Source organism: Polypterus senegalus, chromosome 10, assembly GCF_016835505.1.
Source record: "Polypterus senegalus isolate Bchr_013 chromosome 10, ASM1683550v1, whole genome shotgun sequence".
Taxonomy (NCBI): domain Eukaryota; kingdom Metazoa; phylum Chordata; class Cladistia; order Polypteriformes; family Polypteridae; genus Polypterus; species Polypterus senegalus.
Genome location: NC_053163.1, coordinates 29,378,976 through 29,399,020, shown reverse-complemented (window position 1 = coordinate 29,399,020; position 20,045 = coordinate 29,378,976). Strand labels below are relative to the sequence as shown.

Below are 20,045 nucleotides of genomic sequence, written 5' to 3'. Positions count from 1 at the left end.
TCATTTTTTTACACCACAAGCACTAGATTTCTGCAATTCATATGTTTTAAAGGAAAGAGCAATGTGACATACTCCTTTTTTGCTATTCATGTTACTTATTAGTTATGTTTCCAAATTAACAATAATAATTTAACATAGATAAAAAAAGAAGTAATGTTATTCACTGCCTATATCATCTGCAGCCAATGTACTGTATATATTTATTTTCTCTCTTCCCTTGCTTGAGAGAAAGTCTGTATGGTGTTGTGTGTCCACTGGCATTGAGGATGTCTTCACATAACGCGCAAGCCAGAAGGCCTACAGACCCCAAGGAAATGCCCTTATCAGATCTACACAAAGTCAGCAACAAATATATATATATATATATTTCTGAAAACTGAACGAATATTTTGCCTATCATTTTTGGGCTAAACAAAAGCATGAGGAAAAGGTGTGTTATATTGCATGATATTATAAATTAGTCAGTGTCCATTGTTTGTGTGAAAATATTGTAATAAAGTGCTGGAAGCTCTTTATAAGCAGGGTTGAAAGATTACTTTATGTGAGTGCTTCACGGTCTGGATTGGGACAGATGTACGTCTGAGAGCAGGCTGGGCTGGGCTAGATATTTGAGTGGCTACAGGCCATATACTTCAAATTATGAGGGTTTGAGAAAGAAGGTGGAGAGTTTCTTAGGAAAATAAGGAGAAAAGCCAAGCGAAATTATACCTTTTATTGGCTTACTAAAAGGATTACAATATTCGAGGCAACTCAGACCCCTTCTTCAGGCAAGATGTAATTACAAGATGTGAGATATATATATATATTAAAATGTACTAAGCAGTTATGTTCTTTTTAACAATATTTTCATTCTATTTTTCCGGGTGTTCTAATTGTTTAATTAATCCATTATTTTCTAATTAGTGAGTCTAACGCTGAAGTAGTAGCAGCCTTTCATTATTCAGTGTTGTTTGCCTGGGTGTCTGTTCTGCTCGTTTTTAATTGTCATTACTAAGATACAATGAAGGGAGTTCAGGGCACAGAGAAAGGGCAAAACAGAATGAAAACAACAAAAGTGAGTTAAGCATTTAAATCTACAGGAAAATATTTCTAAATGTCTTATAAATGTAAAAATCATGCCTATGTGCTTTCTTAATGTAGAATAAGAAAAGAGAAAAAAAATACCAGCAAATTAATTGAGATCACGGTTTTAGTTGTCACTGATTATGAATCTGGTTGAAGCGAAAATCTGGAGGCACAGCGGGTCCCCAGGACCAACTTTGAGAACCGCTGCTCTAAGCCTCTCCCCTGCTGTAGTATCTGTTTAATTTTACTGAGGTTCATTGCTTTCAAGTCCTTCTGATGCTGTAAAGACATTTTCTTTTCCTGTTTGGGCTGTTGTACTGTGTCAGAGTTATGGGGGTGCACCTTTCTGCTCACATAATGATTTAAATACAATGATTCTGGCAGTTCCTGCTTCTGTCTAAAGTCATTCCATATATAATATAATGTTTCTTTAATTTCGAACAACAGCATTACAAAAATATGCATTATAATCACTAAAACAGACCAGCAGCTTTAACATTGAGTGCTTACTAATAAAGAACGTGCTCCCTATTTGCTTCTCAGCATCAATCCCTATTTTTCAAATGGATTAATCTACTTTCAGTTTCTATTCTTCCGAAATCTGTCATTTGACTTTTCTCAAAAACATAATGGCAGAAGGAGGTATTCGTGGCTCAAAAGATCTTTTTTCCTGTTCAGTATGTCTGGAAATCTTGAGCGACCCTGTCTCCATTCCATGTGGACACAATTTCTGTATGAAGTGTATTACCAGCTGCTGGGATTCTACCGATGTGTACAGCTGTCCTCAGTGCAGAGAGACCTTCACTTCAAAGCCGGACCTGCGCAGAAACACCCTGCTGGATGAAGTTGTGAAGTCAGTAAACTCAACTAAACTATTTTTACCTCAACGTTATGCTGGATCTGTTGATGTGGAATGTGATTTCTGTACTGAAAAGAAGCTCAGAGCTGTGAAGTCCTGCCTCACTTGTCTGGTTTCTTTCTGTGAGACACACATGCAGCCCCACTTCGAAATTGCTGCACTTAAAAAACATAAACTGATTAATGCAAGTAAAAACCTGCAGCAAAAGCTCTGTGCACAACATGAGAAAACAGTGGAAGTGTTTTGTAAATTGGATCAGACCTGCATTTGTTTGTTGTGCATGCTGGCTGAACATAAGGGTCATGAGAGTGTGGAGCTGGAAACCGAGCGAGCTGAGAAACAGGTGAGCTAATATTGATGTTTAAATACAGAAATGTCCTTCAAGAAAATACAGTATATACATTTTAATTTTGAGATAATAAGCACTTATAGGGAAATAGCATGGACTGGTGACTCGCCCAGTGATAGTCTTTGACTTGATGCTACTGGGTTTCTGCCTTAAGTTGCCTTGAACTGGAGTGATTGGCCTTTTATTTTTCAATTTTCTGCACCCATTTAATCTAATTTTATAATGGCCATGACTTAATTCCAGTCTCCTGGATGTGTCAGACATCAGTCACTATATATAGTAAGTGCAAGAGAGGAAGAACAGACATCCGGGCCTGAGATGGAGGATGATTTCTTGTCCAGATTGGATGCCATAGTGGAAGGAGAGCAGGAGTTGAGACTCGGCATGACTGAAATGCCTTAAATTCTTCATCCCAACACAGAGAAAAGGATGATAAATAGATTGGGAGAACGTGAGCACCAGGAGCAGTTCATTCCCCCACATGGCAGGTGGTAGTGTTTCTCCAGGCTAAACCCATATGAGACACCCACAGGATGGTATGGGATTTGGGGTCCAGAAGTACAACCATGTGGCGCTGCGAATGACCAATTCTGGGACAGTGGAAGCAATCACAGTCCAGTTTAAAAGAAACCTACAGCCTTACCTCGAAGACTCAGAGTTGGGAGGCAGTGGATGACACTCAACTGGAGACAGAAGGAGGAAGAGAACCTGTTTTGAGTAGTTTGGCTGGTGCTTATTTGAAAGTGTTGATAAGAAATAAAAACATTTTATTTAGACCCAGAATTTTGTTGAGTAGCATTGTGTCTGTGGTTTGGGGCTCGATGGTGCACCCTTGAGGTGGCAATAAATATATATATTTATCCATCCATCCATCCATTATCCAACCCGCTATAACCTAACTACAGGGTCATGGAGGTCTGCTGGAGCCAATCCCAGCCAATACAGGGTGCAAGGCAGGAAACAAACTCCGGGCTGGGCACCAGCCCACCGCAGTATATATTTATATATGTGTGTATATATACAAACAAACACAATATCTATCTACCTACCTACTTACCTTTGTTCCTACCTGATGTTGCTATGATTATCACCAGCTCCACATTTAATTTTGAGACCACCTTTGTGGAATTTACATGTACCCCTCTCCCCTCTGATTTTGTCTTTTTAAATATATGCAGGTTAAATAACAGTTAACTCTAAATTGGTTTTGTGTTTTTATGCGCTGCACTTAAGAAAATAGCAGAGTTACATTTTGCATACAATATTATGAAATTGCCCCCGAAATTTGTTTTGTGTGCAATTTGGCAATAACAAAATACTAAACTCAATAAATTTAGTTTTTTATGGGGTTTGATGATATCAGATACATAGTTACATGATGTTGTGATCTTGATTTTCCGTTTTGTTGTCACACAGACTCAGATGTCAACAACTCTGACAGAAATCCAGCAGAGAGTTGCAGAGAGAAATAAAAAGGTAGAGGAGATGCAGAAGGCTGTAAAACGAATTAAGGTAAGCATGATTGAATAAAAGTTTACTTTTAACCTGTAGTCTTTATCTTGTAAGCTCAGAATACGTTTGTTAAGGGACTGCTTAAGTGGCAACCTGATCATTGAGGGCACAGACCCCTATTAGGAATCCAATGTTGTTTTCAAAAATTACAGCTAGCAGCAAAAGCACCTCTACTTATGCCCAGTGAGATTCTACTAATTTACGTATTTTAACAACATTTGGAAAGATTTTTCTTAGCAGTGATTCAGCAGATCAGCATTATCTGTCCTGGCAGCACTGGGACTTTTATAATCCAACAGTATTTCCTGAAGTAGTCTCAATGTTACCAGAAGTTTAGGAGAAAATGTTCACATCACACCCAGTTTAACTGGTTTGAAGTTGAAAGGGTGCATTAAAGGAAGACTGAGAGAAAAGACCAAAAGGTGAGCAAGAGTTTGAAAAATATATAGTCATGGCCAAAAGTGGCACAAGTATTGGTTTTCACAAAGTTTGCTGCTTCAGTGTTTTCAAATCTTTTTGTCAGATGTTTCCATGGTATACTGAAGTATAATTATAAACATTTCATAAGTTTAAAAGGCGTTTAATGACAATTGCATTAAGTTTATGCAAAGAGTCAAGACCTCTGCAATTCGCCCTGGCATGCTGTTAATCAATTTCTGGGCCAAATTCTGACTGATGGCAGCCCATTCTTGCATAATCAATGCTTGGAATTTGTCAGAATTTGGGGTTTTTTGTTTGTCCACCTGCCTCTTGAGGATTGAGCACAAGTTCTCAATGGGTTTAAGGTCTGGGGAGTTTCCTGGCCATGGACCCAAAATTTCAATGTTAGTTATCACTTTTGCCTTATTACACGTTACTCCATCATGCTGGAAAAGGCATTGTTGGTGACCAAACTGTTCTTGGATGGTTAAGAGAAGTTGCTCTGAGGAGATGTTTTGGTATGTTTGGTATGTTTTGAATAAGCCACAGAGTAACGAAGGTCTTCAGAATTTTTATCTGTAGAAATTATTACAGTAACAAAAAAAAAAGGAAAAAGAGGCATATACACTCAAAGATAACATGAGGCAAAAAAAAACAAACAAATAAAAGCAAATGAAATGAAGCATAGTTCTGACCTTTAAAGCAATGCTATTACATATTAACACAGATGAAAGGCTAGTTTCACAATACAGAGATGGGATGAATGTTCAGAGATATTCAAATAGTCTAATTTTCCACAGTTAAATTTTATTTTAACTCCTAATATCATAAAAAAGTTGTAGCCCTATGGTGATGACGACCTCTCACTTGATTATAAGTGGGAAACCCTGTTTCTCTAGCAGTAACAAATACGGGGAAACACATTTAAGACTTTGTAATGTTCCTAACATTCAAATGGCGACACAGTGGCGATGTGGCTAATGTTTCACATCTCTGGGCCTGGTGTTGATTTCAGAACCAGTCACTGACCATGTGGAGTTTTCAAGCTCTCCCTGGGTCTATGTGGGCTTTCTATGGATGTTCAGTTTTTCCTTTGTGAGCGCTGAAGTCGAAAACAACGGAAGAACTTAAACCCAATTAAAGTAAAAATAATTTCTTTATTCTTAATTCTTGGTGAGTAGAAAAAATGTGAGACTGCCTCTTTCCAACTCAGTCGACTGATTTTGGTTTTAGCAGAATCCCTAATGTAAACCCGTTCTCTCTTTTATATCCTAGAAAAGAAAAGAAAAAACCCTAGCAGTTCATTCTGAGGTTATACATAGTTAAAAGTTAACTCTTAAGTTATGACATACTGAAATGTCCTAAACCATTAAACAAACAGCCATTTGCATTCCTAAGGAATACACCCTTCTATTTCTACACACTTAGAATCAATTTAAACATTCTTATAGTCTAAAAAGATCTTACAATCTTCACAGGGTCTTCTGATAGTATCAAAGGTCAGTCTTTCCTCATAAAGAAATGTAAGCTAATAATGTTGTAAGTCTTTTTTTCTTTCTCAGTTCCCCCCTTTTGCACAAAAAATGTGCACATGAGGATGAACAGACCCAATATCATCATATTCAGAAGAGGGAGAAAGTTCTGAAAGCAAAGGGTTGTAATCAGGGTTTTGGGAATTGTCAGCATGAAGAAAATAGGCTTTTGTGAGAGAGGTGTCAATAAGCCTCTGAAGAAGGCCACGAATACAAGGGATGAGGCAGCAACCAAAAATAACCATGATTGCAAGGGAAATGAGGACAGTGGTGAAAATAGTTTTACACCATCCAGCCAAAATTCCGAACCACAGTTCAAATAGTTCATCAAGGGGATTGGAGATACCAGAATTTTCTGCAAGTTCTACAGAAAGGGCAGTAAGACCAGCAAGTGCACAAGATACTGAGCCATCAGGAGCAGTGTTATTAGGGATGAAGGTACAGCAATTGTCCCCAAACATGGCACATACACCGCCTTTCTCAGCTAAAAGCATATCAAGTGCTATCCGATTTTGCCAGGTCATAAATACTGTACAGGGTGCGATGGAGAGTCATCAGGAAGGACAGTGGTAGGGAAGATTAAGGAGGTAGGGGTGACAGAATTGGGTGTTGGTGCTGTGACTCGAATAATGAATTTCCCAAGAGGATCTTTTCCAGAGACATCTACCCCTAATATGTAAATACCCCCATCATAGGGTGACGGATCTTTTAAAGTGATAATTAACGGTTTACAATTATTATGTGAACACGTTCTGCTAGTATGTCCTTTAATGATAGAGAACCTTGTCTTGAGATCATGTTGCTGAGCCTTCCAGGGCTGATAACCCCAGTCATAGGTACCTGTATTTGCAAATACCCACTGCCATTTTTGACAATTACTGCCATAATGAGTGGAGACAGTAATCACACACACATATTTTTCAGCCCTAGTTCATTGTTCATTGCTGCCGGTTCCACAAGGAGCAACAGTACAAAAGTCAATCTGGAGTGAGGTGGTCTTCCCTACTTGGAAAGTTAGTGTGGGAAGGTCCCCATAAGTTTGTTGTCCCATGTTCAAGGGGACAGAAAAGTTATTAATAATAGAACTAAGAATGCCATTCTTTGCAAGTTGAGACGATCCAGGCAGGAATTCCTTCGACTTTAACAGCTTGAGGTGTAGATAATAGCACCTGGAATGGTCCCCTCCAGCGAGGTTGATGCCAATGTTTCCTTCAGGTGTCTCTGACCAGTATCCGGGTTCCAAGGGGGATCTGGAACTTCATTGGTGGGGGACCGGTCCGCCAAGCCTTGTTAACTTGTTCGTGGACTTCCTTCAGGGAGGCTCGGAGACCTGCAAGACTAGAGAGAAGATCATTGTCCACAGTATGCAGAGTAACATTTCCGATAACCATGCCAACGGGCATGGGGCATCCAGTTGAAATTTCAAATGGGGATAGTCCCAACTGCCGATGTGTTCTTCCTCTCAACCCCATCAAGGCCAGGTTAAGTTTGTCTGCTCACAGATTTTTGCCAATTTTGATTTTAGGTTACCATTGCATCTTTCTACAATACCTCCACTTTGGGGATGGTATTTGCAGTAATGATGCACATTTATCTGGAGCCAAGTAGTCAGCTCATTTATTATAGAATTCACAAAAATGGGTTCCATTATCGGTATGCAGTTTCTGAGATATTCCCCATCTTGGAATGATTTCTTTTATTAAAGCTTTAGCCACAGTTTTTGCATCTGCATGTTTAGAGAGAAAACTTCCACCCATCGGGAGAACACATCGACAATTACCAAGTAATGACGGTAGCCTTTAGACGGTGTTAACTCAATGAAATCCATTTGGAGGTTTTCAAAGGGACCCATTGGGTTAGGAGTGACGGTGGGGCTTACCTGAGTACCTTTACCTACATTAAACCTTTGGCATATGTAGAGAACCCTGTGGTTTCCCAATGCCACTCGACATCCTGAGTCATAGTGTCTTTTCCTGCATGATCCAGGCCATCTGAGAATTTGCCATTCCTGGAAAAGAAGCTTTTTGGAGGAAAGGTTTGTTTAGTTAATGGATGGATCTAAATTCCTTTCAGAGCTTTATCTGATCCCTCTTTCTGCAACGTCTTTATCTCCTTTTCTGTTGCTACAGTTCGTAGAGATAATACTGCATCCTCGTGTGACTCTTGTTCCTCCTTCTGTTATAGAAATAAAGAAGTTAGTGGTGAAGTAGGATCCCAGGCGGCTTTCTTTGCCCACATGTCTGCTTGCATTTTCCCTCACTTACTGGATTCGTCTTCCCTGTGTGAGCTTGACACTTCACTACCGCAAGCGCACCTGTCAAATGAGATGTTTTTTCTGTACTAAGATGGAATGTACAGCATGTGGTACCTTAACAGTTAATAAACTCATGAGAACAACACCTGAGCATGCTAATATGGCCTCTGTTATTGCATCAGCTGCTTTCAAACAGGCCGGGATTGTAGCAGCCACTGGATCCAGTTTTATTTGTTAATTTTTTTTTTTTTAGAATAGTATGTGACCGGTCATTGTCTATTTCCTTGTTGTTGAGTTAATACTGCAGTCATACACCCCCCTTTCTCGTCCACAAACAGAGTGAAAGGACGAGACTACCGTAGTCCGGAACTCTTAACGCAGGCGCAGACATAAAAATTTAGTTTATATCAGTTAAAGCCTTCTCAGCCTGCTCCATTCATGAAATTTTATCAGTTAAAACTAAATTAGAAAAGGTCGCTAATTCTTGGAGTGGCTGTGCTTTCCAAAAAAAATCTTTTTTAACCCATTGCCGGCAATATCAATATCATAACTTCCAAGAACAGACATAACTTGCCGTCTTGCAGACTGTGCACATTCCCTGAAGTCAAATCATGACTCAGGTATTTCATTTTCTTTCAACCCGTTGCAACTTTTTCCGGAACACTTTGTGCCCGATTTCCGCTAGGAAGACCAACAAGCCTTTGTGTCTTCTTTGCATTATTCCTGAGCCTCAGAACATAAAAGCAACTCATCTACATATTACACCAGGACACCACCCCCCTTTGGCCAATAACCTTTCAACTTTTTATCTTTTCTAGTTCTTGTCCATACACACACGAACACGCGCACATACACACACGAACACGCGCACACAGACTCACGCACACAGAGCCTCAGTATATCCCTGCGGCATCACAGCTCAGGTCCAATGCTTCCCTTTAAAAGTGAATGCGAACCAGAACTGAGACTCAGGGTGTACAGTAACTGAAAAGAAAGCATTCACAAGATCAGTAACAGAAAACCACATAGCAGTGGCCGGGACAGTACAGAGAATAGTGGAAGGTTTGAGACTATAGGAGTCCTAGGGTGTATAGCAGCATTGACTCCACGGAGGTCCTGAATGAATCGTCATAAATCATATGCTTTCTAACTGGAAGAATAGGAGAATATTGGATCAGAATAATGGCACCCGCTTAACTAAATCAGCATAAACAATTGTAATACCGGTCTCAGCCTCAAACGAAATAAGATATTGTGCACAATGTAAACGGAAGGATGACTTTGGGAAAATGACCAAGGGTTCAGCATGAGCTATTCAGACAAAATATTATTTCCCTTGTACCCAGAGAGATGAGTGGAGCAAATCTAATTAAAAAAATTTAAGGGTAAACAGCATGGGTTTAGGTGGAGAAGTGAAAGATAAATGACAGAACGGATCGGGTTACAGGTACAACTAGTTCTACTGCTATTTTCTTAACAGATCTATCTAGGTGAACTAAATGTTAGGTCCCACATACTCCCAATCCTCCCCTTCTGGACATGCTATTACCAATTGTCTCACATTATGCCACTGAAAACGAGAGGATTTAGCAATGAGGATATGTGGTAAAACCACTTTAGAAGAAAAGCGATTGTTGTAAAAGGAGTAATACTGCTCCAGCCAGTTTTGCTGAGATATAACAGTTCGTTAGGCAGTCTCTTTTTCTGAAAACAGCAGCTGAAAAGTCCAAGAGTCAGACTTCATCATAATACAGTCCAAAAATCATGCAATACAGTAAAATGATTTTGAATACTGTAATCCAAGAGGAACCCAGGATAGCAGAGATTTTTTGCTGTTTTTGAGTCAAACATGAACAATCAAGGCAGCATACAAGCATGTAATGGTGGTGGTCAGTGCATGGCGGTGTGCTGTTCTGATGCAACCTTCACTCTCTTATTTGTGACTGAAATGCAAAGGCACAGGCGGACCATCAAGTCTTGTCAAAGTTCACTGGGCATTAGAGGGCTGATATATTTTGCTTTTATTTGTGCTCGAAACTGTCCACTGAACACTGAACTGGCCACTATCAACCCGCTGTCGTCCCAGAGTCTCTGTCCATTGCACTCTCACATCATTTCTGCCTGAAATGAGCTTTCCTTCTAAGGACCTGAATCCATTCTGCAGTATTTGGCTTATATATGTCATCTAATTGTTTCTTCATTGTCATGAACTGGTTCAGCAATTCCTGCACCACCTCTTTTAATTCTTGCAGGTCCCAGTTTCTTTGCACCATGAAGGTGGGACAGTTTTAATCTGAGTCAGGCTGTTGTACATTATATTGCGGAAAGGGCACTTGTATTAATGGTGCTTGAAATTCCATCCTTTCATATTCATGTTTTTTTATCCTGAGGAGTCAGAATCGGGTCATATTAGGCATCCCTTTTCACGATTCTTCATCCCTCTCTGGCTGAAACTGTTCATTTTAAAAAAATCATCGAGACCATCTTCTTCCTCTCCCTCATTAATTCCTCCAGCTGCCCCAAGGGGTGGTGATGGACTATTGTCCTCAAAGGGAGTTTAAACACATGCTGTCACTAAATCAAGGTATAATCTGTTCTTCTTCTTTTTCATATATTTTTATTTATTTATTCTTCCATTTTTTATCCGGACTTTTGGGACAGTTCTTGCATTATCAAGGACAACTTTTCTCTTTCTGCAATAAGTTTTTTTTGGCTTTGCAGTCCCTCATTGCACTTCTGCATCGCTTTCAGGGCTCTATCTTTAATTATCAATTCCCATCTATTAAAACATTTCCATTTTCTCGACTAGAGCACCCTCGTGCTTTTCTATATACAATCTTCCTAACTTCCTGTAGTTCACTCATACCACCAGAGCCTTCTACTGGCCACCTGCCCCTGCTCTGTTTATTCCACCGTTTACATTATTTTTTTAAATCTAAGCCTGTTTTCCGTTCTATGTAGCATCTCGGAAAGCCGTTTTTTTCCCTTGGTACGTTTTCCGAGAACAATCCTCCGAACAGAGGCTCCTCATTCACACCCTGTTTTTTCAATCTCTTTCTTTAGCGAATTCCCGACCGGGAGGTACTTTCCCTTTTTTTTAAATTTCCACCTCTCCCTTCTAATTATAAGTCTCCTTAAGACTCCGTCTCGTTCAAGAGGCGCTCTAATCGTTACGTCCCAGTACCTCTCCCGGACGGTAAAGCAATTGTACTCAGCGGTCACCGATCTTATTCCTGTCTGCAATTCGCACCTTCACTCGGGTTCTCCAACACGAGTGGAACTGTTCGGGTGCCAAATAAACAGTGGAAGTAACACCCGAGGAAGACAAGAATAGTTCAAGCAATTAGTCTTTATTCAGTCACAGATGAGTACGTTGATTCATGCTTTCTGTTTCCCAAAGGAGTTTTAACCGGTTTGCTATTAGTTTTCCCCATGGTCAGTGAGTTTTCCGCACTCTTTTTGCTAAACCAGCCTCAATTGTCACTTCACTCCCGGTCCCTCCTGTTCTCCGGTCCACCGGGATGATCAACCTGATTAGCGGACTGACAGTTTCACCCGAAGGCCGCTGGTTACTGCTGTTTAGGTGATCATTTCCCTGAGTGACCCGTTGAGTTCAGAATATAACCAGACCGTTAGAGCAAAGAGTCCCGCCCTCCCGCAACAGTGCTTTTTTCCCAATCACGAAATGTTCAGTTATTTATCTATTCTTCCCACTCCCTTCCTTTATTTTACTTTTAAGCCTCTAAGAGACTTCTTCTTCATTTCCTAGGGAGTGTACTAACTCATGTCCTTAACATTCATAATCTTTACACTGTTTTATTTCCGAGAGCTTATCTATACATTCCGGTCCACTCACTGCCTGGTTTCTTTTCCCCGGTCGGCCTCCTTCGGTCTACTCACCAAGAATTTTTCCTCCCGCCTGGAAGTTCCCAGTTTACTCGACTTTCAGGAAGAATCAGAGGAGGTCAAGGATTCCCCATGCAGGAGTCGCCCGAGGCAGGCCAGTCCTAACTTTTTCCGGATCTGGTCCTCCCGACCCGGCCGGTGTCGGTCCTTTACCGTCCTCTGGGCGATCCCGCTCAAGGAGTCGCTTGGCCGTCTCTGCCCCACGTTGGGCGCCAAAACTGTGAGCGCTGAAGTCGAAAACAACGGAAGAACTTAAACCCAATTAAAGTAAAAATAATTTCTTTATTCTTAATTCTTGGTGAGTAGAAAAAATGTGAGACTGCCTCTTTCCAACTCAGTCGACTGATTTTGGTTTTAGCAGAATCCCTAAAGTAAACCCGTTCTCTCTTTTATATCCTAGAAAAGAAAAGAAAAAACCCTAGCAGTTCATTCTGAGGTTATACATAGTTAAAAGTTAACTCTTAAGTTATGACATACTGAAATGTCCTAAACCATTAAACAAACAGCCATTTGCATTCCTAAGGAATACACCCTTCTATTTCTACACACTTAGAATCAATTTAAACATTCTTATAGTCTAAAAAGATCTTACAATCTTCACAGGGTCTTCTGATAGTATCAAAGGTCAGTCTTTCCTCATAAAGAAATGTAAGCTAATAATGTTGTAAGTCTTTTTTTCTTTCTCACCTTCTACATCTTAAAAACTTATAAATTAGGTGTATTAATGAATCTAAACTGGCCAATTGTGATTGGGCATAGATGCAAGGTTACTTCAGAACTAGCTGTCTGCCTTCTGTTTATTCAGATTATACTTTGACACACTTGAGAGAATCCAGCACTGGCCACCTTCTAATTGGATTATAGAGATTAGGAAGACAGACTTTCAAATATTATAATAAACAAAGAATAAAAAGTAAATAAAAAATGGAAGGGATGTAAAAAATTCATTGACTTATTTTTTCGCCATTCATTTTCCAGAACATTTATTTTTAATTGACATTTCTGACTATTGCTTTTTTTTCATCAAAGGGATTTTCTCAGTTTATCTTCATTTACAGAATGTGATTTTGATTCCAGTAAACATTTAAATTTAAGAAAAAGATGATAAAAGTGAATTTTTGGCATTTCAGGCAATTCAGCTTTTTAAATATTTCTTTAAATTTGCAAAATATGAATGATGTGGTTTCTAAAAATGAATTTAGCACATGAACTATGCATATTTGGGGAGGCACGGTGACACAGTGGGTAGCACTGCTGCTTCACAGTTAGGAGACCCGGGGTCACTTCCCGGTCCTCCCTGTGTGGAGTTTGCATGTTCTCCCCGTGTCTGCGTGGTTTTCCTCCGGGTGCTCCGGTTTCTTCCCACAGTGCAAAGACATGCAGGTTAGGTGCATTGGCGATTCTACATTGTCCCTAGTGTGTGATTGGTGTGGGTTTGTTTCCTGCTCTGTGCTGGCTGGGATTGTCTCCAGCAGACCCCCATGACCATGTAGTTAGAATATAGCAGATTGGATGATGGATGAATTATGCATCTTTTCTGTGAAAGCATTTTAAAAATAAAAAATATGAAAAAAAAATAGAAGTGAACAATTTGATCAAATGTTTCAGAACTGTGAAGAAACAGAAATAACTGAAACTGAGAAGAGCTTTGGTGATCTGATCTGCACCATTGAGGAAACCCAGAAGAAGGTGACTGAGAGTATTAGAAAGCAAGCAAAGAGAGAAGTTGAGCGGGCTGAAGGAATTATTGAACAATTGGAAGAAGAGATTGAGGAGCTGAGGAGAAGACATGCTGAGCTGACTGATCTTTCGGGGACAGATGATCACATCTACTTCCTTCAGGTGAGAGTACCCACTTCCAAGGATATAATATGTGCATAAAATAACTTAATTATTTTAAGCAACTTGTCTTTTCCAGTAGACATTCCCATCAGTGTGCATTCCGCTTCAAGATGACGTTCTCCCAGATATCACTGTAAGTACAGACTTTCGTTCTGAAGAATTGATGGAAGAATTATTCAGATTAAATGAAGGTATGGAGAAGATCAGCAAGTGGGAGGGAAAGCCAGGTGTGTGTTTAAAATTTGTTCATTCATCTTGGGCATGTCAAGGTTGAGGTACTACTTACCTAAAATGAAAAACCACCTGTCTTTAATAAACTATACTTTTTGTCTTGCTTTCTTCAGTAATTGCAAATCCATCATGCATTCAAGGTCTGTCAGAGTCATGGAACAAAGATGACTTTATGAAATGTAAGAATTTATTTGATTTTTTTCAAATATTTGAAGTGTTTTTATCCTTGTATAAGTCTACATTCTTTGATGTATCAGCCAGAATATCATATTTATAAAATGGGTATGTGTATTTAGTGTACAAAAGGAATGTATTGTTCTCTAAATGAGAGACAAAAAACACATTAATAATAGATAGAATGATTGTATAAATGTTATGATTGCTTATATACAGTAACACAGTGGTTCTCAACCTGTGGTACGGACCCCGCTAGGGGGGCGTGAAGTAACAAAAATGGGGGCGCGAAGATGTAAAAAAAAGAAAACAAGAATCAAAAATATAAAAAAAAATATATCTGTTGAAACCAAAACAAATTAACTTAAACTACATTCTGATACTAGAAAAATAAATAAATACTTAAAGGTTGAGAAACGCTGCAGTAACATAAAAACAAGAGGACAGACAGACAAACGTATAATATGGAATAAGCTGTCCTTATCTCTTTGTTTTGTCATGTTACGGTCCTAGGGTAACCTTATTCCCCCTTTATACTCTTTATTATGTAGACCTTAACAAAATGTCTCCAAATCCCTGCTATAGCCCTCATATGTTTCATTACCTTTCACATCTATGACCTCAGAGCACCGGAACAGGCACAAGAAAAGTTACAGTTTTACTCACTATAAACAATATACCCAAGATGTTAAGCAAAGTACAAATGTGAATGCTGGCAAACCATATAGCCTCACAGTGCTAGATGTGTAGGGTCAGGTGACACATAAACTAGTTATACTCGACTTTCTCAAGGTTGAACATTTCTTGTCCACTCTCTTCTAAAACTCTTTCTTCAGCTAGTTCCACAAAAAAATTTTGAATAAATGAGATGTGGTTATTTGGAGAAAGTATGAACTGTCTTAGGTTAAACCAACGAAAAACAATCAACTAGCCATTGCAATAGTTTGCTGGGCTGCATTAAACAAAAGCCTTACATTTAAATTGATTTATCCGTTTATGTTGAACTCTAGTAAAGTGCTTTGAAAATTTATTTGCTAGGTTGAAGAAAACATATACAGTAATCCCTCGCTATATCGCGCTTCGACTTTCGTGGCTTCACTCTATCGCGGATTTTAAATGTAAGCACATCTAAATATATATCACAGATTTTTCGCTGGTTCGCCGTTTTCTGCAGACAATGGGTCTTTTAATTTAGGTTACATGCTTCCTCAGTTTGATTGCCCAGTTGATTTCATACAAGGGATGCTATTGGCGGTTGGCTTAGAAGCTACCCAATCAGAGCATGTATTACATATTAACTAAAAACTCCTCATTGCTATAAGATATGCTTCCCACGCGGTGCTTGTTTGCTTCTCTCTATCTTTCTCACTCTCTCTGCCTGACGGAGGGGGTGTGAGCAGAGGGGCTGTTTGCACAGAGGACACGGACGCTCCTCTACAAAATGCCGCTTTATCGCGGTGCTTCTGTATACTTAAAAGCACGTATTGATTTTTTGATTGTTTGCTTTTCTTAGCGAGCGCTCTCCCTGACATTCTCTGCTTCTGACGGCGCTCCTTTATGACTGCGCTCCTTTGAAGATAAGATATGTTTGCTTTCTTTTAATTGTGAGAAAGAACTGTCATCTCTGTCTTCTAATGGAGCACAGTTTAAATGTTTGACTAAAGGGTGTTATTTCATGTCTAGAGGGCTCTAATAATGTTAACAGGGTGGGAGAGTTTATAAGGGCTTAAAATATATAAAAATAACCATACAAACATATGGTTTCTACTTCGCGGATTTTCATCTATCGCGGGGGGTTCTGGAACGCAACCCCCGCGATCGAGGAGGGATTACTGTACTGTATATCAGTTATAATTTCAGTTCAAACTATATCAGCACTGTTCTGTTTAATAAGTATTTAGTGGTTCACTTATTACTGCATAGGGTACATTTAGTTTATTTTGGATGATTGCATTTTTCATATAATCATGACACTAATTATATTGTTATATTGGAAACAGAGAAAGAGGTGTTTTTCTGATATAGGATAGGCAACATATGTCAAAAAATTTAAAATTTAAATGGCTTCCACAACCCGACAAAAACCATGGCCTTTGCAAAAAAAATAATTTGCTAACATTCTTTCCAGCTTTACAAAAGCAAACGTTACAAACGTAACTGTGCATAGCGGAAATGGGAATGCTATGTTTTGAGGATTATAGATGTATTAAATTTGAGTAAGATTAATATAAAATATGAGAGTAATGAAAACAGTCCCTGAGACAGATAATGCTTCTGTTGAAAGAAAAGAACCTAAAATAATTGTATTTTGTGACATCTAACACATTCAATGTGACTAGGAAAATGTAAGTAATGCCAGGGAACACTTATTTTAAGTTAAAGCAACTTAAATGAGGCACATTAAGTACACTGTAAACAAGTACCAGATCATCATTTTGGTCTGCTTATTTCATGACTGAAAAAAGAATCTTTTCTCTTGTGTGGTTTAGCAGCCACGGACACATCGCCTGGACACTGTCTGGGCCATCCCCCAGTTGCTTTGTTCAGTTGTGGCTTGTTCTCAACTGTATTTCCCTGGCTAGTTGGTCAGTTTCAGAGGTTTACTTGTCCATTCCTGAGAGAATGGCTCATGGAGTCTAAAGTGTCTATGCGAAATGGTCAACGCTGCCCCTATCCCTCCCCCGGTAAATCATAAATATCCCAGAGCAAGGATTGGCTTAGACATTGCAAGTTAATAAAAAAAAAATCTCTCTATTATAAAAAAAAAATCTTGCAACAATACAAGACTTTTTTCCTGCAACCAGACGTGATCTTTTGAAGAGAGACAGAGAGACACTTTCACTTCCCATGAGATGGACAATTTACATCATACTTACCAACTTTGGTAGCAAGTCCCAAGATACACATGCAGAGCAGGTTAGAAATAATGGAAGTAGGAAAATTCGAAAGTCTCAAAAAATGACAGCAAAGATCTCATTAGCACAAACAAACTAAACATATTACTCTGTGAAATAACAGAACAGCAAAAAGAGATTGAATATTCAGGTGCTGTACAGGCTTTTAAATGTTTGAAGCACCACACGAAATGCAGATCACGCAGCATGGCAGCAGCAGCAAGCCAGTAGCTGATCGAGCAAAGAGGAGTTAAAAAAATATATTTGTTTCCCATTGTATCACCATTTAAGAGAGGTTTCAGATGAGTGACCGCATCTCCTTGGGGTACATTCAGCCCCCCTCTTAACAATGGCATGTAGCGCAGGCGGGTGGGGTTGGCGAATGAAGCCCCCTAGTGTTAAAAATGTTAAAGATTGATTTCATGATTCACTACACAATGTGGCTGGGTGCAGGAATGACAGCTCCACAAAGTGGAAATATTTGGAGCGTCAACCATTTTGTCCCATTTATTGTCAAATATAAAGCAAAAATCCCACAAAGCAGGGATTAAACTCAAAACAGTGTAGTTAGGTTGATTAGCCATGCAGGGTCACTATGGTAGTGGAGATCTGCTTTGTCCCATAGATTGCTCTTGCCAGAAATGACACCTCCTTCCAGGAAGCTTTCATGAAGGCTGAACCAGAAGGGGCAGAGTCAGTTACCTTCACCAGGCAGCTTCCTTGATACTGTGGGGAGAGAAGGAGATGACACTGACAGCAATAGCGCCCCCTCTCATCCCTACGGACTATTACATACCTTGACAAAGCCTATATGGAGGGCCTCCGGACATGCATGCGTGACAACTCATTTAGATATTTTCTGGAGCTCCTTGATTTTACATCCATTTTTATTTAGTTTCCTCATTTTGAAAATTTTGTGTGATGTCACATTTGGCTTAGCCTTGATTTAATGTATAGTAATTGGGTGAAGCTGTCAAACTTTACTCAGGGCTTTTATTCTCCAAGTTAGCTTAAAGCATGCAAAAGATGAACATTTATTTGACACATTTAATCATGAACTTGTTATACGGTAGCAATGCAAGATGAGAAAGTAGTTAGCTGGCTGGTTACTGCCTATCTGTCTGCATCTCTGGTAAGTCTGTTCAACCTTATGTACAACTGAAAGCCTAGCTGAAGGGTGCAATGCCCACTTTGTCTTAACACAGGTACAAGAAATTATGTACTAGTGTCAAATGAATGCTAAAACTGGTCTGGATTTTATCTGCAGCACTTCTTGAATGATGTGCATTTCTTAATGAGACGATGCATTAGGATATAACTTTCTGAACAACTGGTTCTAGATGTAACAAGTCACAGGTTTTTTCTCTTTTTCTAAATAACATTTGATATTTAGATCACTGTCAGCTCACATTGGACCCTATATCAGCACACACAAATCTCTGTTTATCTGAGGAGAATACAGCGGTGACATGGGAAAAAGATAAGCAAATCTACTTACATAGCCCACACCAGTTTGACTCCTGCTATCAAATTCTGTCTAAAGAAGGACTGTCTGGAAATCGCTTTTACTGGGAAGTGGAGTGGAGTCACACTGTCGAAATTGGAGTCACATACAAAGGAATCGGCAGAAAAGGAGATAATGATGAGTGTTGTCTTGGCTGTAATGATAAGTCATGGAGTTTGTTTTGCTGTTCTACACATACCTCGGCATGGCACGATAACGAGGAGACTGAATTAAACGCAGAAGCCGGTAAAACAATTGGTGTGTATTTGGACTGGCCTGCTGGCATTCTGTCATTTTACGATATTTCTGATACCATGACTCTCCTTCACAGTTTTAAGGCTAATTTCACTGAACCACTGTATCCTGCATTTCGGCTTTGGGTTTATTCCCCAACCATAAAAATCTGTGCTCCAGAATAAAAAGTTTAATTCAGCATTTTTAAGATTGTTCTCTTAAATTTTAATTTAGGTTTCTGCTGTAATATTGGAGTGTTTCAGAAGCAGGAATGTTGTAAATGTTGATGAATTTAACAAGCATTATTGGGATTCTGAGAGTCATCATATTATTGGTTATAAAGAGATAGCACATTTAATAGAAAAAAATTGTAGACAATTTGTAGTGTTATGTATTTTATTATTTTTCTACCCTGAATGCCTGTCTACTGTATCCAGTCCTCTTTTTTGATTACTTTAATCTCCAGTCCACCACCTTCCATACTTTTTTCTTATTTTTTATTTACTAACAAGAAATTGTTATCATGAAAATAACAGTTATATATATTCTGCCTTTTATTGTTATCCTGCTTGGGTGGATTTATCTTGTTGTATGTTTAGCAATGTACAGCTTAGCTGATGGCTTTCAAATTATTTAACATTGTAAACTCTCCATAGTCCAGGTATAATTAAAGCTCTTGATGATCTGTTGTGTCAGTATCATTCTTGTCTAAAAAAAAGGTTCTATGAAAATTCAGACATACTTGTCTAGAATAGCAAAATGGTACAATTAACTTTAAAAGAATGCTAGTGCTGATTTTGAAAACTTCTAAAATTATTTTTGGTCAGTAAACAAACAGATGCTTTAAGTCCAATAGCGACTACTTTATCCTGTAATTCATATGTCGACTTTCCATACCCATTAAATCTATTATATATGCAATACTAAATGAAAGGTAGAAACACTGGAGAAGATGTTAATCTGTTGCAGGCTATGTGTATGCACAAGATCTCTGTCATGGAAGTCTATGGGATGGAAGTGGCAAAAAATACCATAAAGCAAACAGGCTCACTTTACATGTTGTCATGGAGTGCCAGATCTTCGATTTTTTAAAAGATAGATGCTTATATTTCCATCACCATCCATCTATAACCTTTAAAATCTGTTTCAATGGTTTGCCACAGGCTGTGTTGATTATCTTATCACTTGGAAGCAGAGCTTTGACAGCCAGATAATCAAAGGTGTGTAATATCCCATGTCATGAAACCCATATCACATGTCACAAAGATG

General features: G+C 39.0%; 1 protein-coding gene across 1 annotated transcript; it reads left to right on the top strand.

Annotated features, from left to right (window-relative positions):
- Positions 1 to 1,650: 1,650 nt before the first annotated feature.
- On the top strand, positions 1,651 to 19,464 carry LOC120536995 (tripartite motif-containing protein 16-like). Its single transcript, XM_039765585.1, has 6 exons — positions 1,651 to 2,267; positions 3,690 to 3,785; positions 13,506 to 13,739; positions 13,819 to 13,966; positions 14,084 to 14,149; positions 18,432 to 19,464. Exons 1-6 carry the CDS (start codon positions 1,695 to 1,697, stop codon positions 18,959 to 18,961), a joined length of 1,647 nt encoding a protein of 548 aa, XP_039621519.1. The 5' UTR covers positions 1,651 to 1,694; the 3' UTR covers positions 18,962 to 19,464.
- Positions 19,465 to 20,045: the final 581 nt, after the last annotated feature.